This window comes from Eretmochelys imbricata, chromosome 14 (assembly GCF_965152235.1).
Source record: "Eretmochelys imbricata isolate rEreImb1 chromosome 14, rEreImb1.hap1, whole genome shotgun sequence".
NCBI classification, from domain to species: Eukaryota; Metazoa; Chordata; order Testudines; family Cheloniidae; genus Eretmochelys; species Eretmochelys imbricata.
In genome coordinates, this window is record NC_135585.1 from 52,751,138 (window position 1) to 52,774,211 (window position 23,074).

The 23,074-nt window shown below is 50.8% G+C and overlaps 1 protein-coding gene across 4 annotated transcripts; it reads left to right on the forward strand.

Annotated features, from left to right (window-relative positions):
* Positions 1 to 1,215: 1,215 nt before the first annotated feature.
* On the forward strand, positions 1,216 to 22,518 carry LOC144274609 (C-type lectin domain family 2 member D-like). Of its 4 annotated transcripts, none has more exons than XM_077833584.1 (7): positions 12,631 to 13,754; positions 13,864 to 14,470; positions 14,911 to 15,106; positions 16,832 to 16,948; positions 18,553 to 18,740; positions 19,697 to 19,800; positions 20,401 to 22,518. In XM_077833584.1, the coding sequence occupies exons 3-7, from the start codon at positions 15,007 to 15,009 to the stop codon at positions 20,549 to 20,551; spliced, it is 660 nt and encodes a 219-aa protein (XP_077689710.1). In that variant the 5' UTR covers positions 12,631 to 13,754; positions 13,864 to 14,470; positions 14,911 to 15,006; the 3' UTR covers positions 20,552 to 22,518. The 4 variants fall into 4 exon arrangements, with proteins under 4 accessions (XP_077689709.1, XP_077689710.1, XP_077689712.1 ...); XM_077833586.1 differs by having other exon boundaries at positions 13,864 to 13,957; XM_077833583.1 differs by adding an exon at positions 1,216 to 1,270 and having other exon boundaries at positions 13,710 to 15,106.
* Positions 22,519 to 23,074: the final 556 nt, after the last annotated feature.

The following is a 23,074-nucleotide window of genomic DNA, read 5'->3' on the forward strand; positions in this document are numbered from 1 at the left end:
TCACCCCCCTGCCCTGCCTCCAGCCACCCCCACACCCCCTGCCTGCAGCCAGCCCCTGTCTCCAGCCACCCCCTGCCCTGCCCGCACCAGCCCCTGCCGCACCCCCTGCCCTGCCCACACCAGCACCTGCTGCACCCCCTGCCCTGCCCGCAGCCAGCCCCTGTCTCCAGCCACCCCCGCAGCCCAGGTCAGGCTTTTTGGTTCTTAAATTGCTGTCCAGGAGAAATTTTTAAATTTTAAAAATTCCTCCTGGGAAAATACGGATGTATGGTAACCCTGTTGGTACAAAAAATACATACTGGGGCACATCCCTTAAATCAGAACTTTTTATAGAGAACCAGTTGTTAAGATTTTGGCAGCTCATCACTGTATAACCCAATAATAAAAATATCCCCTCTGCCCTTGTATTGTATGATTGTATTCATTACTGATCATTAAGAAATATCTTTTTAATAATCAAGAGGTAACAGGTGCAGTTAGAGCTATAAAGGCTCGTTGGGATTTGCCCCTCAATGAACCGAAGTGCAAGGGGGGGCGCAAGGTGGAAGTTTCACCTAGGGCGCAAAATATCCTTGCACCGGCCCTGGGCGGCAGGCTCCGGCTGCCCATCTTCAGGCTCCTTTTCCCAGTCCCCTGGCCATGGGGCTTTGGGCTCTGGCGACGGGGCTTCAGACCACTATCTCCCCCGCCCCCACCAGCTCCATCGCCCCTGGCCTCTATTGCCCACCCCGACCCCCCTTCCAGGGCTTACTTTGTCTCCAGGCTTGCTCAGGCTGAGTAAATCTGCTGTGAAAAGTGATACTTGTATGTTTGTTAATATCACTTTTTACAACAGACTCACTGGCTAGCCATAAGTAAATGACAATGATTTGGAGGTGTGCATGTGCATAGTTATTTGTTTTTCTTAAAACTGAGTATTTTGTCAAAAAAAAAAAAGTGTGAGAACGGCCAAGAGCAAGGGTTGGTGAGGCCACCAAAAAATGTGCCCTGAGAAACCCTGAGCTAAAGGCTCTGTCCCCTTTAAGGGATTTGGCGCGCTTTATGCTAATCGGACCAGTGCCCCTCCCCGGCCCCATTCATTCTCAGCCAAAGAGGGAAGTCTCCTGGGTGCCTTGTCCAATCCAGGAGGAGTATGGCGAGTCCCCTTGTGGTTGGCTGACTGGGTGTCTCGCGAGCTTTTCCTTGCCCTGTCAATGGCTAGTGGAGCGGTTGGGACGAGCGCGAGAACTGGCCTTTGATTTGTTCTTGTCCCGCGCGGCTGCGGCGCCGGGTAAGACGCTCCCGGGGGGTCTCCGGCGCGCGGCGGTGGCCGGGGCCCGGCCGCTCAGGGCGCGTGTCGGGGGAGGGTGGCGCCGGCTGCCACGCGCTGCGGGGATCAGCCTCCCCCCCCCCCCGCCCCTTTTATTGCCCTTCCCTAGCTCGGGCCTGGCCCGAGCCCCACGTGCTGGGGCACCGCACACGCGCGGGCATAACCCGGCCTTTCCCCGCCACGGGAGCAGAGCCGGTCCCCCGCGTTGTTGGGTGGCCGGGCAGTGAGACGACACCCCCCCCCCCACCCCCTTTCCGCGGGGCTGGGCATCGCGGCTCCCCCTCCGGTGCTTGCTGGGCCGCTGCCCCCTTTGCTCTCTGCTCGCTCCTGCTGCTGGGGGGAGGAGGGGGCTCTGCTGAGGACGTGGGTCAATGAGCTCAAGAGCTTCGTCCAGCCTGGGAAAGGGTCTCTGGAGAGGCCAGGTGAGGCTGGACACCACTCGCTGCCATGCAGCCACCTCTGGGGTAGGGTGCGTTTGCTGTTTATACAGGGATCCCGCACCCCGTGCTCATATGCAGCCACCTCTGGGGTTGGGCAGGGGGGCTGTTTATGCAGGGATCCCTCCCCTTGGACTGATATGCAGCCACCTCTGGGTTGGGGCAGGGGGCTGTTTATACAGGTGTAGAAATGCAGCTATATCTGGGGTGCAGCGTAGTAGCTATTTCATAGCCGCACTGCACAGCAGTTTAGGACAGGAAGTGAAGGGGGATTCCGTCACCACTGGTAACTGCAGGGTCTGGCCAGGACAGCGGGGCCACCGCCTGACCCCGGGGAATGGAGCTGGGCTCGGCTAGTGAGTCCCTGAGGTTCAAGGGTCAGACACAGCTACATACACAAAGGGGGTGGGGCATGGGGAACCAGGAGCTGGGGGTCCAGTCCACACATGCCCTGTTCTGCGGATTGACTATGGGCACATGGGGAGGTGTCATAAACATACAGCTAAGGGTAGCATAAAATCCCATCCTGATTTTGCAGGTGTGATTCTTTTACTTTTTCTTTAAATAAAGTTCCTCCTTTAGGAACCTGATTGATTTTAGTGTCCTAAAGATAAAGGGTCTGGTTTGTACTTACATTAAAGGCAATTGGTTGGTATATTGTTCACAAGCCTCCCCAGGAAAGGTGGTGAAGGAACTTGGGGGGATATTTTGGGGGGACAGGGCTCCAAGTGACCCTTCCCTGAATTTTCGTTCAAATAACTTGATGGTGGCAGCAATACTGTCCAAGGTCAAGGAAGGGAATTTTTGCCTTAGGGAAGTTTTTAACCTAAGATGGTAGAATATAATCTTAGGGGTCTTTCATGCGGGTCCCCACATCTGTACCCCAGAGTTCAGAGTGGGGAGGGAACCCTGACGGGGGCTTGGCAACACAGCTTTGTGCTGGGTTGTGGGGTCACACCCCTGACCCCCAGAGCTCTGTGCTGGGGGGTGGGGGTGTCACACCTAACCTACAGAGCTCTGCTGGGATAAGGATTAAGTGTAGACCAGGCCTGGGGTGTGTGTGTGCTTCCATGTGTGTGTGTGTGCGTGCGTTCATCTGGAAATTGTACCCATAGCCTGCCTAAAGCAATAAGAACATACAGAAAACGACATCTCGGAGATACTGTTTTGTGCTCTGTAAAAACCTTTATATTTTTTGTTAACAAAAATAAAATCCTAACTGAAGTAATAAACAAAGAATCAAGTTCTGCCCCAGTGAGAGCAGCCAATGAGGGGTTCCACAAACCTGCAGCTTTGGGGCTCCGTATGTATCTTATACTCAGAGGCCCAGGAACTTATGCACCTAGGTCTAGATTTTTTTTCAGTGGTATTCACTTCCTTTAGCTTGAACTGGAATCTTGGATGCTCAACAATTCTCAAAATGCACTTCGCAGAACCAGATCTAAAGTCAGCTGAGTCCTTTCGCTAGTTTGGATCAAGCCTGTTTGGTGCTCGGTTCTCTGTAGCAAAATAAAATCTGGAACGTTCAGAGTGTGTGTGTGGGGGGGGATTTGTCCATTTTCTCTACTTGGGTTGCCCCCATCCCCTCTTTTCCCTCAGGCTTTTCCCACCTTGCTAACATTTAGTTGTTAACTAGATCTAAAGAGCTGCCCCTTGTGTATGGTTGCAAAAGACTCCAACCTCTCACTTTATTTTGTGTCACTGACAAGACTATTGTGTTTATATTGTGTTTGTGGCGGGTCCTTCCTGACCCTGTGCAATGGATCTCTGCACTGCGATAAAATCACTGTGAAATTCTCCCTCCCAGTTCTGTGTCCTGGGACCCAAATATTTTTTGTCTAATAGGAAAGGTACAAATTCTGGTTTGTCACTAAAGGTCAAAGGCTGAGGAGCTGTTTTATCAAAAACTGCAGCAGTAGCTCTAGGCAATTTAATTCTCTTGTATCTGGAAACATTTTTTTTCTCCTTGTCTGAAACCACAGGGAAAAGGCCTTGGAATGCAAATGCCTGTATCTTTCCCCACACACATGCTTAAAATCATCAGTTGCCAAAGCCTAAAATGTAAGGCTGTGCCTCAGTTTCTCTACTTGTGGAATAGGGACAGTTTGCTTGGTTAGACCATGAGCTCTGCAGGGCAGGGGCTGTCTCACCCTGGGTGTGTTTGCACTGGAGCTGGAAGGTGTAATTTCTGGCTGGAGCAGACATACCCATGCTCGTTGTGATTGAGCTGCCATGCTAAAATAGAGTGTAGCTGTGGTAGTAAGAAGGACCAAACAACTCAAGTACCGATCTAGGGTTTTGGCTGGGACTGTATTCGGGGCAGCCAGCCCCTCCCACCACCAGGGCTACATTCTCTATTTTTAGTGCTCAAGAGTGGGTATGTCTCCTCAAGCTGGAAGTTATATCTTCCAGCTCCAATGTGGATGTATCCCCTGTGTGTCTATGTAGCGCCCAGCCCAATGGGACCCTGATCTCAGCTGGGGCAGGGACTGTCTCTCGCTGTGTGTCTGGGCAGCACCTGGCACAACGGGGCCCTGATCTCAGCTGACACATTTGAACGCTTAGGCATCATTCTCAACATCAGCAAATCCGTCCTCACCCCAACTCAAAGAATAGATTTCATTGGGGCAGTCCTCGATGCCAATCAAGCGAGAGCTTTCTTCCCAGAGGCGCGGCATCTAGCCCTCTCGGCAGCCTTTGAACTTTTCCCACCACCACAGCAAGGCAGTGCCTCAGGCTGCTGGGACATATAATGTCAGCACCTATGTGGTGCAGCATGTCGGATTGCGACCGAGGCCTCTACAAGCGTGGCTCGCGTCCGTGTATCGCCCGGGCCGCGACAGTCTGGACATGGTGCTGACCATTCCAAAGCATACCCTCAATTCCCTACGATGGTGGCTCGACCCCCGCATGGTGAGCGACGGGGTTCCTTTCCATCCTCCCCAACCCACCTTGATTCTGGTAATGGATGTGTCTGCGCTGGGTTGGGGAGTGCATCTTGAAAGCCTGAGAACTCAAGGCTTATGGCAAGTAGAGGAACTGGTTCTGCATATCAACATCAAGGAGCTCAGGGCGGTCCGCCTTGTGTGCCAAGCGTTTCTGCCCCGCTTGCAGGGTCACTGTGTAGCAGTGCTCACAGACAATACCACGCTCATGTTTTATATAGACAGGCAAGGCGGAGCCTGATCGTCTCTTTTCTGTCAGGAAGCCCTCCTACTGTGGGAATTTTGTCTAGCCCACTCCATCCTTCTCCAAGCTTCATACTTGCCAGGCATTCAGAACATGCTGGCGGACAGCCTGAGCAGATGGTTCCTTACGCACGAGTGGTCGATTCGTCCAGACATCATCTACTCAATCTTCCGCAGTTGGGGTTTTCCCCAGATCGACCTGTTTACCATGCGGTCCAACAGGAAGTGTCCAACCTTCTGCTCCTTCTGCGGTCACAGCCCAGGCTCAATCGCAGATGCGTTTCTGATTCCATGGTCTGGTCAACTACTATATGCCTTTCCACCATTTCCACTTGTCCACAAGGTACTTCTCAAGGTCCGCAGGGACAGGGCGGATGTCATACTGGTGGCTCCAGCTTGGCCTCGCCAGTGCTGGTACCCCACCCTCATGGACTTTTCAGTTTAGTCCCCGGTATGTCTACCTCTCATTCCTGACCGCATCTCGAAGAATCACGGCTGCCTTCTTCACCCGGACCTTCAGTCACTCCGCCTCATGGCCTGGAGGATCCGTGGTTGAACCAGGCAGAACTCGTCACTTTTGCAGAATGGATGAAAGGTTTGCCAGTCTCTTCCCAGCGGATCTCATCCTGGATCACGGTGTGTATTCGTGCTTGTTATGACTTGGCGAAGGTTCCTCCGCCTGCCATTACAGCTCACTCCACGAGGGCGCAAGCCTCGTCGACAGCCTTCCTGGCCCACATACCTGTTCAGGAGATCTGCAGGGCTTTCATGTGGTCTTCAGTGCACACCTTTACGTCGCACTATGCCATCGTCCACCAACTTCGGGACGATGCAGCCTTTGGCAGAATGGTTCTTGGATCTGCAATACCTTGACTCCGGCCCCGCCTCCGCGGTAAGGGTTGGAAGTCACCTAACTGGAATTGATATGAGCAAGCACTCGAAGAAGAAAAAAAGGTTACTCACCCTTTTTGTAACTCTTGTTCTTCGAGATGTGCTGCTCATATCTATTCCATTCCCTCCCACCTTCCCCTCTGTTGGAGTAGCTGGCAAGAAGGAACTGAAGGGGGGGCTGGTTTGGCAGGGTCATATATAGAGCACCCTATCGGCACCATTCCAGGGGGCTCCACAGCCGGCCCAACGGGTAGCTGCTAGGGAAAAGTTTCAGACAGCCGTGCATGCAGCATGCGTACATACCGAACTGGAATAGATATGAGCAAAACATCTCGAAGAACAACAGTTACAAAAAGGGTGAGTAACCGTTTTTTCTTCGAGATGTGTTGCTCATGTCCATTCCACATCCTGCTCTCCTTCCCCTCTGTCAGAGTTGTCTGGCAAGAAGGAACTGAGGGTGGGGGGAGCCGCAATGCCCCTTATACCGCGCCATAGAGGGCCACTCCAGGGGTCGCTAGGGGCGCTACCCTACGATAACTGCTAAGGGAAAAACTTCCGGCACTGTGCACGTGGCGAGCACACACACGTATTGTGGAATGGACACGAGCAACACATCTCGAAGAACACCAGTTATGGAAAAGGTAACTGCCTTTTTCGGCAATTTAAACCTCTCCAAGGTTTTTCCTTGCAGGCAGATGCATTCATATGCTTCTGTCCTGGGTGCTGCTGCTAGTCATTACATAGGATTAAAGCAGTAAAAAAACAAAAAAACCTTTTGTATCACAGCCAGTGATACTCGGACCTCAGTGGTTCAGGAGCAAATTAGAGATCACCGTTACCCCAAAAGAGCCACAGTCGTGTGAATCCATTGTTTCATTTACTATAGTACTATTCATACTTAAACAGTATGATGAGGAAATATTTAGTTTATATATGTATAATGTATTATTCTCACAGCAAACAAGGTAATATTTTAGTACAAGTTGATAACTTAGTTGGTTAATAACATAGTAAAAGCATCCTGATTGGTTATTAACTTAGATTGGTTAACTATTAAATGATACAGTGTTTTAATATCATGTGCTGCAAAGAGCCCCAGGAGACACATTATAAACAGCCACTTGTTGCTTAAGAGCCACAGTCTGAGTGTCACTGGTCTACACTACCAACTGATATGGAAATCTCCCATCGGTGTAGGTATCATCCTCACTAAGTCAGTGCCGAGTTTACAATGGCGCCAGTGGTTCCATGGAGCCGGGCCCATGCTCAGAAGGGGCCCCGACCTGCTCTGCTTGCACTGTACCCTGAGACCCCACCAGCCCGCTGGCTCCCCCCACCTCACCCACCACTTCCTCCTCTCGGCCTGCCTGCCAGTCGGCTGTGGGCTCCTCTCCACTGCCTGGCCTCACCCTCCAGCTTCTCTCTGCCTCCTGGCCAGACCCCAGTGCACCTCCGGCTCTGGGCAGTCTCTGCTTCCCGCCACCTGTGGGGCCCTGCCTGTCGCCCTGGAGCTGAGCCACCCAGGACTGGTGCAGAAGCCTGGCCAGGCTCAGTCAGTTTTTTTTTTTTCTTTTTTTGGGGCGGGGGCAGTGTGGGGGGATTGGCTGAGTCCCTCCGGGCAAGTGGGTCCTGAGGGAGCCCAGCCAGGGCAGATGCTGGCCTGGCTGATCACACCACACCCAAGAGGCCGGGGCAATTCCCGGCCCTGGGACTAACCCTGGCTAAGCTGCCAGCTCAGCCTGGTAGACGGTCGCCTCCCAGCAGGGCTGGTGAGTGCTGCAGGGAGGCAGGACGTGGGGGATGGGGTCTCTTAGGGGTCTGGGAGGGTGCTGGGCTGTGAGGGGGGTGGGGAAGATCTGTGTGTTGGGGCACTAGGGAGTGGGGGTTCTGTGTGGGGTGCTGGGCAGTTGTTGTGGGGCTGTGGGCAGGTGGGTGCTGGGCAGGGGTGCTGGTATGCAGGGCACTGTGCATTTGTGGCAGGGTCTGGGGGATGCGCTGGACACAGCAGGTCCGGGGGGGCTCTGGCTGTAGGGAATTTGTGGGGGGGGGGTGTTCTGGTGTTGGAGGATGTGTGGCGCAGCATGGGGCAGACCATTGTGCATCTGGCAACTGCCAGTTTGTAAATAGTGCCCTCGCACTGGGGTGGGCAGAGCGGGGCAGCCCCTGCCATGCCATTGCCCCTGGTAGGCTTCTCACTCCGGGGATAGATTTCCCCCCCCCCACGCCATGGTCCATTGCCCCTATAGGGGCCCAAAAGTATGTTTGGCGCCGGGCCCACAAAAGGTTAATCCGGCCCTGCACTAAGTGCTACGGCACTGTAACCGTAGAGATGCCCAAAGCTTCAAAAAACAAATTAGAAAATGTTTAATAGAGCCTGGGTTTTTTCTGTTCGTTTGATTTCCCAGAAAAATATGAGCCCCTGAGAGATGTAGTTATACTATTCCGGGGGACTGGAGTCTTAAACAGCATGCTCAGTAACGTGTGCTGAAACCACTGCCCTCCCAGGACGGTACCTCTCAGCACCTGCTTCCCACCGCTGTGTTCTAGCTGATATGAAGTATTGAGCTGCTAAGGAGACTTGATTCAGTAAAATATTTTACATACACCCCCTCCAAAAATTATAATAGTCATACATGTTATAGTTATTCCACGGTATCTCCCAATGGAAGGGCCTTTCTCCCGCAATCCCTCCCCTGGGGTTCCTTAGGCCAGTGTCTCTTCATCAGTGTTCCCTCTAATTTTTGACAGGCCGTGTGCGCAAAAAATTGCTTCCGTGCAAATTTTTGTGCGTGCGGTGTTTCGGCGTGTGCGGGGGGTTTAGGATCTGCGTGCGAGCCCACACGCGCACAGCTTAGAGGGAACAGTGCTCTTCACCCCACTGTGGTGCCTCGCCCAGACGTGTGGGCAGGGGAGAAGGCTGCCAAAGCCGCTCCCAGGAAGCCTATGTTGGCATCTTTGCGTATGTAATTGCCTAGTCATTTCCTTATGTAGCCTGTTGCTTGTTTGGGGGCTTTTTGCGGGGGGAGGGGACTGGGATTTTTGTTTTTTTAATTTCCCGCCGTCGGAGAACGTGATTTGGCTCCCAGTCGCCCAAGCAGCTTTAAAAAACGCTGTCAACGGCCGCTTGCTGACCGCTGCCTCATTCTTTCCTTTCACTTTCGGGTTCCTCACGTGGCTGCTGGACCCAGGGGAAAGGGGGCGTGGCTTCACTCGACTCGCGGCAATCGTCCTACCCAATCAGCGGCTCCCGCTAGGGTCTTCCACCCAATGACAGGCCCCCCCGTGGCTTTGCCCCGTTCCCGCTTCCTCTTTGACCACGCCCTGAGGTGACGTAGTTAAGCCCCCACGTGACTCATGTGACGGTTTTTTCAATACGGTCGCTCTCGCGCGACACTCAATGGGCCGCTGCGCGTTTTTCAAAAACAAATGGTGGCACCTGATTGGTCACTTGTGGAGGGGCGAAGGGGACTGGTCCTGCCCGGCTATTTGAATTCAGAGCAAAGCATTGGTTTCTATCTTTCCCCTAAAAGAAAAGGAGTACTTGTGGCACCTTAGAGACTAACCAATTTATTTGAGCATGAGCTTTCGTGAGCTACAGCTCACTTCATCGGATGCATACCGTTTCCACGGTATGCATCCGATGAAGTGAGCTGTAGCTCACGCTCAAATAAATTGGTTAGTCTCTAAGGTGCCACAAGTACTCCTTTTCTTTTTGCAAAGACAGACTAACACGGCTGTTACTCTGAAACCTATCTTTCCCCTGCCCCTCAGTACTGCCGGTGGAGAGGGGCTGGTGGCCGGTGCTTGGTGCTGCTCAGCTCGGCTCAGCCCGGCCCGGGTTTGGTTTTCCTGACAGAGCACACCTTGCTCTAGGGGCGGACCTGGATTGTGCGCCCACAGCCCTACTCTGTAGCTCTTCGCCCAGGTGAGGCGGCCGGGGGCTGGTCCCGGACTGGGCCCGGTCAGTTGCAAAGAACGTGATTCGTGTTGGGGGAGGGGGAGTCGGGCTCCCAACAGTTCGCGGGGTCGGTTAAGGCCGCCGGTTGGACGGGGACGGTGGCCCACATGGGACACATCGATGCGGTTGGCCGGCGGCGGGGGGGGGGGCAATGATCGCACTGAAGCGGCTGGAGGGGCCGTGCGGGTCGGTCGGTCGGGGTGGTTGGTTCACCATCATGCTGCTGTTCCTAGTGCCCGGGTGTGGCTCCTGAACGGACTGTCTCGTCCCTCCCGGGGAACGGGCCTGTTTGTTTGGCGAGTATATTTGATTACCCCTAGGGCTGGCTCTGCTGTGTGTCGGTGGCCGGGCCTGCTGTGAGGGGGAGGTGGGATGCAGAGTTGGTTTGGGGGCGGGGAGGGGTCTGCAGGCGCTCACAGTAGATGGTTCCTTTCGCACATGATATGGTTACTGTGTCAAACGCGTTTAGTGCTGGCATTGAATGGTTGGGAAGTTGGCTAATGGTTCTGCTGCCTTGGTGAATTACTGGCCCAGAGGTTAGGGGTCTGTTATAGGAGTGGGTGAGGTTCAAGTGGCCTACAGGGTGCAGGTCTGCCTGGAGCATAATGATGCTTCCTTCTGGCCTTGAAGTCTGAGGCTATGTATACACCACAGCTTAGATCAATGTAAGTTATGTTGCTCAGGAGAGCGAATAAGCCATCCTCTTTAGTGACCTAAATTACACCGGCCTAGGCCTCGTGTGAACAGTGCTATGCAGGCAGGAGAGTTTCTTCTGCTGACATACCTACTGCCACTTATGGAAGCTGGAGTAATTAAGTCGACTGGACAGCTCTCCCATCAGCTTAGCACGTCCGCACTAGCAGCGTTGCACTGGTGCAGCTGTGGTGCTGTAAGCTCTAGTGTAGCCATAGTCTAGGTCAGGGGTTCCCGAACTTCATTGCATTGCGACCCCCTTCTGACAATAAAAATTACTACACGATTCCAGGAGGGGGGAATCGAAGCCTGAGCCTGCCCAAGCCCCATTGCACTGTGCAGGGTAGGCGGGTGGTGCAAAGCTGAAGCCCAAGGGCTTCAGCCCCAGGCAGGGGGCCTGTAACCTGAGTCCCAACACGCAGGGCTGAACCCTCTGGCTTTGGTTTTGGGCCCCAGCAAATCTAAGACAGCCCTGATGGGCCCATTAAAATGGGATCGTGACCCACTTTGGGGTCCCGACCTACAGTTTGAGAACTGCTGGCCTAGGTCTGAGTTTGCAATTTGTCATAGCAAAAAAGTTATAGAAATTGACTAATGCTGGGGGGTTTATTACTGTCCTGGAGTGCTGTGCAAGCTGTGTAGGTTCTGACTGTTGCTACGTTTAGGAAAAGCATGGGTTCTAGTTCAAAATCCACACCACCTTTAAGCAAATGGGTCAAGTATGGGAAAAGAGAGTGCAAGTAATGGTAGGAAGAGAAGGGCCTAAAACAATGGATCGTGCCTGTGGTAGGGGATGCTGGTCTGGATGGCTGCAAATTCTGTAAATATGCCCTTTATGCCCACCATGCAGATCTGGTGCATCATATGAAGACTGAGAAGCAGAAGAAAAATTCTGTTTCGTTTCTTCTCAATGTGCTTGACTGACTTTGGGGTTAGTGTGGCTCCCAGCAGGTTTACTACTGCTGTTTTAGTGCATCAGGTTGAACTGAAAGTGGTGTGCTTTATGGCATGCCACGCAGATGTGTAAGATGTGGATTATTTGGAGGAGATCATCGACTCAACATTGGACAAGGACCTCAAGGTCCTCCATTCAAAGTGACAGCACCTTGCGCATTCTCTGATTTCCTGAAAGCTAGAGGTGACTCTGCTTGACTGCACTTAGAGCTGCAGCGGGACAGCTGCAGCGCTTAGTGAAGACACTACCTATGCCAACAGGAGAGCTTCTCCCATGGGTGTAGATATTCCACCGCCCCAAGAGGTGGTAGCTGTGTCCTAGGGAGGGCTTCGTAGTTCTGTCTACACCGGGAGATCTGTCTGTATAACTGCATCCCTCAGGGGTGTGCATTTTCCACACTCTGGAGTGACACATGTATACTGACAACTTTGTAGTATAGACCAGGGCTCAGACGATTTCCTCCTAGATGAAAGCGCTGACATTGCTGTGATTGGGCAGCTGTGTTGTCATTTGATACTTCAGCAGACAGTTACAGAAAATTGTTGCAATGTTTCTTGGTTTGCTTACCTGGGGGGAGGGGACAGCTGAAGCCTTTTCTGAAGCCTTGCTTCACTTTCGAACATAGGCTTAAAGTTTGACAAGGGTATCCGAATTGGAACAGAGTTGCAGTGTTATGGTGGGAAGAAACCATTCTGTGTACACTAAACTTTGGAAAAAGAAAAGGAGGACTTGTGGCACCTTAGAGACTAACCAATTTATTTGAGCATAAACTTTCGTGAGCTACAGCTCACTTCATCGGATGCATACTGTGGAAAGTGTAGAAGATCTTTTTATACACACAAAGCATGAAAAAATACCTCCTCCCACCCCACTCTCCTGCTGGTAATAGCTTATCTAAAGTGATCGCTCTCCATACAATGTGTATGATAATCAAGCTGGGCCATTTCCAGCACAAATCCAGGTTTTCTCTCCCCTCCCCCGCCCCCAAACCCACTCTCCTGTTGGTAATAGCTTATCTAAAGTGACCACTCTCCTTACAATGTGTATGATAATCAAGAAGATAATCAGGAGAGTGGGGTGGGGGGAGGTATTTTTTCATGCTTTGTGTGTATAAAAAGATCTTCTACACTTTCCACAGTATGCATCCGATGAAGTGAGCTGTAGCTCACGAAAGCTTATGCTCAAATAAATTGGTTAGTCTCTAAGGTGCCACAAATACTCCTTTTCTTTTTGCAAATACAGACTAACACGGCTGTTACTCTGAAAACTAAACTTTGGGAGAGGAATGGATGTCTTGTCCTGTGGAAGTGTTTGTCAGCCTGAGTTGGCAACACAGTGCTGAGGTTGAGGCTTTCAAAGCAAGTTTAGGGGATTTGGATACTTATTTTATTTTTTTCAGTAGTGCCTACAGGACCCAACTGACTGGTTAGGGCCCTATTCTGCACTTCTTCTCCATTCAAATTAAAGGAAGATATGTCCAAATCTTAATTTCACAGGTGGGCTTCCCTCTGCTACAAGACCTTTTTTTTGGAGGGTGATGCGAGGATCTTGAGCCCGGCATCTGCCGTGTTTCTTATTAGTGGCAAAAACTTCCCTACACATCCCCCTCTTTTCACTGCATTTACTTTTCAGGCGAGGAGGGAATCCCTTTGAAATTTAATTTCCCTTAGGTGGTGTATGGGGAAGATAAAATAGGAAGGAACGATGTTTCTCACTCTTCCCCAGATGAAGTGCCCATCGGGACCGGAGAGGAAACAACCTGACTTCTACTAAAGTAGCAGCTGGCTTGTATGTTGCTGGGGAGGAGATACTGATTTTTTTTTTTTTATTTTCATCTGAAAGAAGGATGGTCTCCAGGACTCCTGAGTTCTCTTCCCAGATGTGGGAGAGTGGGGTCTAGTGGTCAGAGCACATATTTGAAACCCAGCCCGGGGAGAAAGTTGTATAATGGTATAATGGAGGACTGAGTCAGGATGCTGGGTTCTATTCCTAGGGTTGGTACTGATTGATTATGTGAACACAGCTGGTGTTGATTATTGCTAGAGCCCTGCACAGATATGAAATTTGTATCCACATCCATCTGTGATCCACAAACATGGTCTGGGGATATCAAGCAGATATTTGCAGGGCTCTAATTATTGCCTCTACCTTAATTTCAGCCTCTGAAATGGATGTAAGCATCCTCACCTTGCTTTGGAAAGCATCTTCAGATCTATTGTGGACTACTTGAATTGATCCTCAGGAACTTTGCTTAATAACTTTGTTACTTCCTTTGCAGGAACATCCCTTAGGTGTATAGACAGACTGAGCACTTGCTGATCAGGTAAGTATTATCCAGTGGCTCTCCTTTTGCTCAAACAGAAAACTTAATCCATCTTGATTGTCTATTATATCATTGACCCTCTAAAAATCATTCTGCTTTCTCTCCTCAGATTATCTCAGAGACCACCTCATTACTCATCCCAACAAATGATTATTAGCCTATCTGATAGGGAGGGATCATAAATCACAGAAACAGTCAGTCAGGTGAGAGGTTTGGTCTAGATGGTCCATGGATGATCTAGATAATACTCAGGTTATCATACCACACCCTCTCTCTGGTATGAGCACTATTAAGCGGTGGAACTAGCATCTGTCATTGGTGGTTCTGTCATAGGATTTCGTGTGGTTGCCCATCACCGTAGTATCTGAGCACCTTCAATGTAAAAGCAACAGCAAAGTCCCTACTGATCTTCATGGAGTCTCTCACAGATCTTCCTTTTTGGGGTAAAAACCCTGCTCTTGGGCCAGACAGTGTGAGTAATGGTTCTTAGATCCCTTGGTGCTCTTTTCCACTGCCTTGAACCAAACCCCAAGAAGGTTCTGTCTCCTGTACAGCCTTCCTTTCCTTTCAAGTAGGAAGTTTCATTGTGCCTGAAGAGAGATCTCAACTCTGCTCTTGGGTGTCCTGGGCCCTGGCTGTTACACACCTTGAAGAGGACTCAATCTTGACCATGATGTGATGTCCTCTGGGTTGCCCAGGTAGTGAATAGAGGACAGGTATGATGCTGAGGAGGTGTGCTGCTGGGTTTTGTGCAAGCTGAAGTTTCAGGGCTGACAGCTTAACTTGTGGTTACTAACACAGATCAGTTGACTTGTTTGAAATTTGAAATCAAGGCCCCATGATTCTGAAAACCGTTACACATATACTTAAATTTACTCACCTGAATTACGTTAAGCACATGTGGTTGCATGAATAGGGCCTAAATGAGAAAGTAAAACTGATACCTGGCATCTATTTTGGTGTACGAAAAATCTCCGTGAACTTCTAGTTTCATAATAAAGAATTATGTGTACCCACACAGCATAATCTTTGTTTTTATCTGCCTTTCTAACATACACATTCACACTATTGGCCATGTTCTTTAAAAGTGCTCAGGACCTAGCAACTCCGTCTGAAAATCTGGCCGCTTGATTTTTAGATGAAACTCCCTTTGTAGTTCCAGACAAGGGGACCAACAGTGAGCAGACCCCCACACAGTGAAGCAGCCAAGAACCAGCTTGAAGCCTGGGAGGGACAGCAGCCAACTGGGGACATGCCAGGAGGAGCACTGTGCCAGGAGGGAACTACCCAAGAAGGACAAACTGGAGATGGACCCAGTATCACTGAGGGCCTAGTGACCTCCAGCAGAACAGGTACCCAGCTTGTACTTTGTGTACCTGCATGTAGCCAGAGGTCTTGCAGTGGGTGGGGGTTGTTACCCCTCTGAAATCCTGGCCCCTATTTCCCTCTGGTCCAATTCACTTTTGCATGCCCTCTCTGTGTGAAATGTGTGAGAAGCACACACCCGAAACAGTCAAATGGAGGCAGGGCCTTAGGTGTGCATGAAAATGAGCTATTGTCTGGCGGTAGCAGTTAACGCTGTCTGTTCCTGCATTTTTGCAGGTGCAATTGTTGTGCCTGGGAGATATGGCCCTGAGCTCTGGGGAAAAGCTCTTTGCTAAGGCTGACATGCGGGAAGAGGGGGATGGGGATGATGAGACCTCCAAATGTCACACATGCTGGAGCTGGGAGCTTCATCTCCCATGGGGGCAGCCAGGGGTCATTTCCCTAAGTAACGCTCTTTTGGTGTTTCATTGTCACTTATTGAAATCCCCTCTTTGTCCTGAGAATCAAGATTTCAAAGGAAACTTCCTCCTTCAGACAAGGAGAGTCAAGGATTGCAGGGAGACTGAGAGATCAGACCCCCTGTGTAAACCCTAAAGCAGAGCCAGAGAGGCCAGTCTTTAGTCTGGGGGATCTGGGGGTTGCTTCAGACTCTCAGTACAGAGGCTCCTGGGGGACGGACAGGGGTTCCTGTTGTACATCTGACACTTTTGCTACTTTTCCTCATGTAACTGCACTTAGCTCTAGAGAAGGAGCCTTAGAAAACCCAGTGGGTCTGTCCCAGGATGGTTTTCCCCAGGATTGCCCAGTGGCTTTTCTGTTCAATTCTGTGAACCTGATTGTATTGTAGCAGCAAACAGATAAACTGAACCCCTTGTTTCTCAGACTCCGTGGGTGCTGGGGATGTCTTCAGGTGGAATTGACACCAGTAGATTTTTTTTTTTTTTTTTTTGCATGAGTTTCCCTTAAGGGAGGGGCAGGGAGTTGTGGTCCAACCCTCTGAGTGGTTTCAGGCTGCCTGACTTAATCCAGGGGGTTGGGTGCAGCTGGAGTTGGCAGGCTCAGTGCCTGTGGCCTGGTCTACACAAGGAAATTAGGTTGGTATAACTACTTTGCTCAGGAGTGTGAAAAATCCAGCCTTGAATGATGCAGTTAAACCCACCAGGATAGACCACACTAGGTAGACGAGCTGTAGCTAGCTTGATGGGAGAATTCTCCTCTCAGGGAGGCGAAGTACCTACTCCAAGGGAAGAAGTCCTCCCTTTGGCATAGCTAGTCTCATCATTGAAATGCTAGAGCGGCGCAGCTGCAGAATTGTAAGTGTAGATGAGCCCTGAGTATGTGGGGAAAGTTGGGTTTTGGTGTGTGTTTTGGTCCTCTTTCCCCAGTAGGGGACAGAAAAAAGGTGAGTGTGAGACACGTTCCCATCCCTTTACTCTGGTCAGCTGAGCCAAGAGCCAGTGTGGGTAGCAGCTCTGCGAGTCTGTGCAGGAGCAGTGGGAGAAATTCAACAGTCAAATGGGTCCTAGGACTAGAAGATACCATTGAACTATGAGGTGGTTGGCAAGTGTGGGGTCATTTGGGTCCGGGCGAGTTATCATTGTGTTTAGCCCTCTGACTGGGGGCTGTAATTAATGTCTGTACCCAGAGGGAGAAGGGCAGCACCCTGGAAATCGCAATAGAGATTTGCTCCAGGCATGGATACCGTTAATGAGTCTGCTCCCCAGAAGCACTCATGGCTTTGTCTCTTTCAGGTCCTAGGTCTAACGAGTTCAGGAAACGCGTTTCCCGTGGAGTCCCAGCTGCCATCATAGCTGCAGTCACAGTTTTTATGTTGGTCATCATCCTTACTCTAGTAGTACTTTTAGCAGGTAATTGCATCAGCCAGTCTCTGCTTCCCCTGGATTGTTTCTGTGGGGGGCAGGGAAGGTATTAACAAATGAATCCAGCGGGTCTAGAATGGTTTGTCCTGACTTACCTGTTAAACACCATTGTGTACCTCTGTATTAGCCAATTGCTCTGGCCCTTCAGATGTATCCTTGGTGTTAGTCATGGCTGGCCCCACTGCTGCTCCTTCCCTGAAAGGGTTAAACTTCAGGAGGTTTTCCAAGGAGTTCGTGTGACCCTGTCCCTGCTGCTGCACTGGGGGAAGAAGGCAGGGGTGGGGTTTCCAAAAGGAGGCTGTGGGAGTTGGTGCCCATTGAAATTCCCTAGGACCATGTGACAGACTCGCTGGCTTGAGGGTGCTGGGGAAATCCCCAGCTGAACTGTCTCTGTAAAGGGTGACTTTGGCACTGACCGCTCTTAACCCAGTGGTCCCAAAACTTTTTCAGTCGTGCATCCCCCCCCCCGTTCCTCCCCTTACCCAGCCCATGCTCTCTGACAGCTGAGGCTGGGGGTGACTGGGGCAGGATGGGGGAGGCAGAGCCATGCTCAGGGCAGGACTAGGGAGCTGTCTGTCTTTCTCTGTGGAGCCTTTGAGTGCTCTTCCAGGCTCCAGCTGCTGCTGCTGCTCTTCCTGCCCCCCTTTGGTGGAAGCAGGTTACTGGAGGTAACTGGACTTTACGTGTCCAGGCAGCTGGGGCAGGGGCTGGAGCAGAATTGGAGGCAGAGTGGAGCTGGGTGGCACTCCCTCCCTGTGACCTGGGCTCACTGTGCACCCCCCCCCCCAACATTTTGGGGACCACTGTCTTAACCTCACAGGCATTTCCATTTTGGGAGTTCTGGTGCCACCTTGTGGCCATTTTATGTCCCTGAGAATTACAGCACTTGTCTCAAACTCATTCACTTGGCTCCTAATCCTCTGCACAGGATAAGCTGCTCCGAGCTGTGCTAGCCCCCACCATCCTTTACCCTGGGCAGGGAACATCCCTGGAATTCTTACTGGTACAGACACCATAAAACACATCTCTGTTGGGCTGGGTCTCCAGTGTCCGATTCTCTGGGAGCCTGTTCCTTGCACAGATTAGTGCAGTCAGGGTTTGTTCCCTGATGTGAGTCTAAACCCATCTTCATCCCCAGATGCATCTCTAAAGCAAAGAGCCTGGGGAGGGGAGGCAGCCAGCTGCAGTAGCAGGACGTCCCTGAGTTAGTAGACCCAGCATCCCACACAATCATATTGAACTATATCTTTATTTGGTGTCAATATTTGTCTGTGCCAGCCATCAGGTAACACTCCGCCTCCCTGCTCTGTCTTTATGGTGAATCTGGTGCTACTGTACTCTGCTCTGGCTTGCTTGTCAGCTGCACTTTCTGTGAATTTGACCCCCAGAAACTGAGTCACTAAAGAAGAGGGGGTCGGTTGCCCATCTCTTGTTTCAAATGGTTGATTTTCTCCCTCAGTACAGCGGTCAGGGGTGTAAGGAGCTTGCAGCCTGGATCGGAGGGATCCTCTCCCCTTATTCACTCAGATACAGAGTCAGGCTGGGGGTAGGGGACACAGTCTCTGACCCTGTGTTACTTACCTGTCTGTCAGTGGAAAAATCCAAACCACCTCTGGCTGCTCCAGTCCCACCTGCTGTGCCCTGCTGCCCGGACGGCTGGATTGGGTACCAAGGGAAATGCTATTATTTCTCCGAGACTGAAGGGAACTGGAACAATAGCCAGAGCCATTGCTCTGCACTCAACGCCTCCCTGACTGGGATTGACGGTGACCAGGAAAAGGTGAGAGAGTGGCAGATGCTTTATCCCAACAGACTGGGCTTGGCAGGGCTGGAATTGGGCTCAGCCCCAGGAGTTTCAGAAACTGCCCTGTTGCCTCTCCTGCTGGGAAACCTGAGTGTTTCTGGTGGCCAAATCCAAGCCCTGTCTAGAACTGGGCTCATAGTCAGGGATCACTCACTCCAGCCCCCCTCTTTTCCCAGAGCCCTAGGCAGGAGGGATCCCCCTCTGTAGGGCTGGGCCAGCCCAGTCCGCTCCGCTCCTGGCCTGTGGGGAACCTGCCTCTGCAGCTCGCCACAGCCACTGACTCCACGGGGTGGGGGCTCCGTGTGTCTGCTGGGGGAAGCACTTGGGCTCTATAGGGAGTGAGCTCTGCCCTTCCTCAGAGCAGCTGCCACCTGGTTTGGCTGAGGGGGACGGAGGGTGGTACTACGTGCGAAGCTGCTGGGAAGACACCTTGCAAGGAAGGCAGAGGTTCCAGCTTCTAAACTGTAGAATGGCAGAGGTAGCTCTGTCCATGTAAACATGGATCTGGGGATGGAGATAGATGGGGACTGCTCAGAGGCAGTCTTTACCTCCAGCTCCTGCACATGTTCCCAGCTGAGCAGGTCCCAGTCTAATGGGACGTCCAACGAACTGGGATTTTCAGCCAGCGATTGGTTCCCTGGCTGAGGCTGCTGTTAGAGGAGTAGAGCTGCCAGCTGCTCCCCAGATGGTCCTTCTCCACCCCCTTCCAACCCTAGAGTGGGGCCGGGGGAGGGGAGTTCTCTTTTTCGACGCACAGCTGGCTCTTTAGACTGCAGCTTGTTCTTGTGTCATCAAACCTGGGGCGCTCAGCAGGCAAACTACAGGTGGCCCATCCAAACCTGAATGTGTGAACAGGGGCCACACAGAGCCACAGGGGCAGGCGAGTGCCAGAGCCAGGGGTCTAAATATAATCTGGTTTGTCTTATTTTAAGCATTTCCTGCTGGGCTTTAAGGGTTTCTTTGGCCGTTGGATTGGCCTCCAGAGGGAGCCAGGCCAGCCCTGGAGATGGCCCAATGGCACCGAATTCGACCAGCGGTGAGTCCTTCCCTCTAGTGATATTCTCAGTGTTAGATCACAGGTGTCTGCCGTGCTGCCAAAAGAGGAATATATTTAACCAAGGTTGTTTTGGGGGTGTGGGAATGTGTCTGGGTTCTTACAGGTATTTGGTTTTCCTGGACTAAAACCAGTATTCCAGCAGCGTTTGAGGCCCAGTGCAGTGTTGTCGTCATTATTTGTATTACTTTAGCGCTTAGGTGTAGCCTAGTGCCCCACTGTGCTCGGCAGTGTACAAACACAGCACAACTTTCTGAGAGGTGCCACGCTGTGCATGTCAGAGTGACCTGTGGAATCTCTCCCCTTTGGGGCTGAACAGTGGTCGCCCCCAGGGGTTTACAATACAGTGAAGTTGTGAGCACAGGGAAGGCTGCTACCCCAGCTCTCTTTCAGCCCCACTCATCTCCTGGCCCTCCACTACCTGCTAATTTCCTACACTCTATTTTCCCTATTCTGCCAGGGAGGAGTCTGAAATGGGGCAGATGTCTGTACGTGCAGCTGCTCCCTCTGCTGCCCTGCACAGTGTGGGATGGGAAATGCCCAGCTGCGCCCTGACTCCAGCCCCTGCTGTCTGTGTTGCAGATTTCCCATAAGTGGAGGAGGCGACTGTGCATATCTGATTGAAGACAACGGGATCAGCAGCTCGAGGTGTGGCACAGGGAGATCCTGGATCTGCAGCAAATCTGATGCCCATACAATGTGGAAGGGACATGATATGGAATCACAAGTTTGAGACTCATAGGAACCAGACCTGGAAAAGCTTTATTAGGGGTCACATCTTCCACTATCCAAAGATGAAGAAAGAACCGGTCTCCTTCCTTAGACTCTCCCTGAGGATTCCTTTGTTATGACATTTTCCCTTTTGCCCAAGAAGAATCAATCCTAAAGTGTAGGGCTGGAAGGGACCTTGGCAAGTTGTCTAATCTCCTGCACTAAGGTAGGACTTTGTACTAGCTAGGCCATTCCTGGCAGGTGTTTGTCTAACTTGTTTTTAAAAGAATCTATTAATGATGGAGATTCCACAATCTCCCTAAGCAATTTGTTCCAGTGCTTAACTACCCTGGCAAGTTGGATGTTAAACCTCCCTTGCTGCAATTTAAGCCCATTGCTTCTGGTACTATCATCAGAAGTGAAGAAGAACAATTTTTCACCCTCCTCCTTGTAAAAAACATTTTATGTACTTGAGAACTGTTATGTCCCTCCTCAGTCTTTTCTCCAGACTAAACAAACCCAATTTTTTCAAGTTTTCTAGACCCTTCATCACTTTTGTTGCTTTTCTCTGGACTGTCTCCAATTTGTCCACATCTTTCCTGAAATGTGGCACCCAGAACTGGACACACAACTCCAGTTGAGGCCGTATCGGCGCAGAGTAGAGCGGAAGAATGACTTCTTCTTTGAAGTCCATTCCACATTAGCTGTGTGTGCTTGCCACATGCACCAGTGCTGGAAGCTTTTTCAGAGCAATATTTGTAGGGGAGTGGATCTGCTGCCCTCTGGAGTGGCACCCATATGGCATGGTATAAGGGTCACTGCCAGCTCCCCCCACCCCCAGTTCTTTCTTGCTGTCTGTGACAGTGCATGGAACATTCACCGCTCTTACTAGCATGCTTAGACTTCTTGACTTCTTGTAAAGTTAGTGTACATAGTTAGTAGTTGAGTGAGTTTTTGTTAGTCCCATCGGGGACTTAGCCGGGGGATGGGGCATGCCCTGGTTCCCAGGCTTTAAGCCCTGCAATCGCTGCAAACAGCCCATGCCCATGAGCAATCTGCAGAGTAGCTGTCTCAGGTGCCTCAGTGAAGGGCACGTAAGTGTCAAATCTGCAAGTCCTTTAAACCTAGGACTTTGTGAGATCAGACTCCAAGCACTCCTGATGGAGTCGGTGCTCACTCCAGCCCCAGTGCTCCGGCTGCAGTAGCAACGGCTGGGAGCCCCGAGGCTCCGGCAGCAATTTAAAGTGCCAGGGGCTCCACCCGCTGCCAGGAGCCCTGGGCCCCAGGGAAGCTGCCCCCTGCCAGTGCACTCAGCTGTGTACCGGCTCTTACCAGTTCACTGTACCAGCTTACTTTCACCTCTGGCAACAGAGAAGCAGAATGAGAGGGAATATCACTCATTACGTAGTGTCAGGTTCATTCCACTTTCATGTGAATTTTACAGTGAAATTTTTACAGCCAAATGTTTCATGAATCAGGTTCCTACCTCCATTCATATAACACTTTTCATGTGTATGGCACTGATAAAATGTCCAGTAACTTGTTCAGAAATGTATTGGAATCCAAAATCTCAAAGGAAGAGAATTCATTGAGTCAGTGAATATATGGCATTGAGCTAGTCATCCTAAACACCTAGTACTGTCACAGCGGCCACCAGCGTAATGTTCCTAGCTTCTGTAAGCCATAGAGCACCCCGATGCCAACCTGGGCCCTGAGGAAGCCCCAGCCCCAGAGCTAGATTGCAAAAAAAAAGTTTGAGAAACACTGCTCTAAAGCTTTAGAGCATTTTTTTTAACGTAACTGCACTCAAAAATAAAACAACATTTTTAAGTTTCACTTTTAAGATTAAGAGATTGCACTACAGTACTTGTATGAGGTGAATTGAAATAGTTACTTGTTTACAGTTCAAATACTTGTAATAAAAAAATAAAGTCAACACTGTATACTTGGTATTCTGTGTTGTAATTGAAATCAATATATTTGAAAATGTAGAAGAAACGTAAATATTTTGGTTAAATGGTATTTTATTGCTTAACTGTGCAATTAAAACTGCAATTGAGCGTGATTGATTTTTCTGTCATGTGGTTAATAGCAATTTTTAAAATTGCTTAAATAGCCCTTATAGACATATATAATAAAAAATGTCCTTTGCAGAATTGGGCAACTAAGAGCCCTGGCCAAAGTCACCCAGGAAGTCTGGCTGAGCCAGGACTAGATCCTCGTTCTCCTGAGTCTCATCCATGGTCCATTTCTTCCCTTCTTTACATGTATTCCAACAAACCTACAGGTGTCCTGTTTTATTATGGCATTGTGATGAGGTGTATGAACCCTGCAGTAGACAATAAAGGGTTAAAGAACGGATCTGGGCACAGGTGGCCCCAGCCCTGCTGCGCCTGTGAAGTCTGCCAGAAGTGGAGAAGAAGTCCAGCTCCCAGGGACCTAGCCCTGGGAGTTGGACAGATCTCTGGTGCTCAGGTCCCAGAGACAAATGCAGCAGAGAGCCAGGTCCCTTTGGTTACCGATGAATGTGGAGTGGTAGGTCAGA

Bases quoted from the DNA above. Each gene is read 5' to 3' on its own strand.
- LOC144274609 (XM_077833583.1), top strand. From the start codon at position 15,007: ATGCCAGGAGGAGCACTGTGCCAGGAGGGAACTACCCAAGAAGGACAA. The intron at 15,107-16,831 runs GTACCCAGCTTG...TGTCTCTTTCAG, and splicing joins AGTGACCTCCAGCAGAACAG to GTCCTAGGTCTAACGAGTTC. The intron at 18,741-19,696 runs GTGAGAGAGTGG...TCTTATTTTAAG, and splicing joins TTGACGGTGACCAGGAAAAG to CATTTCCTGCTGGGCTTTAA.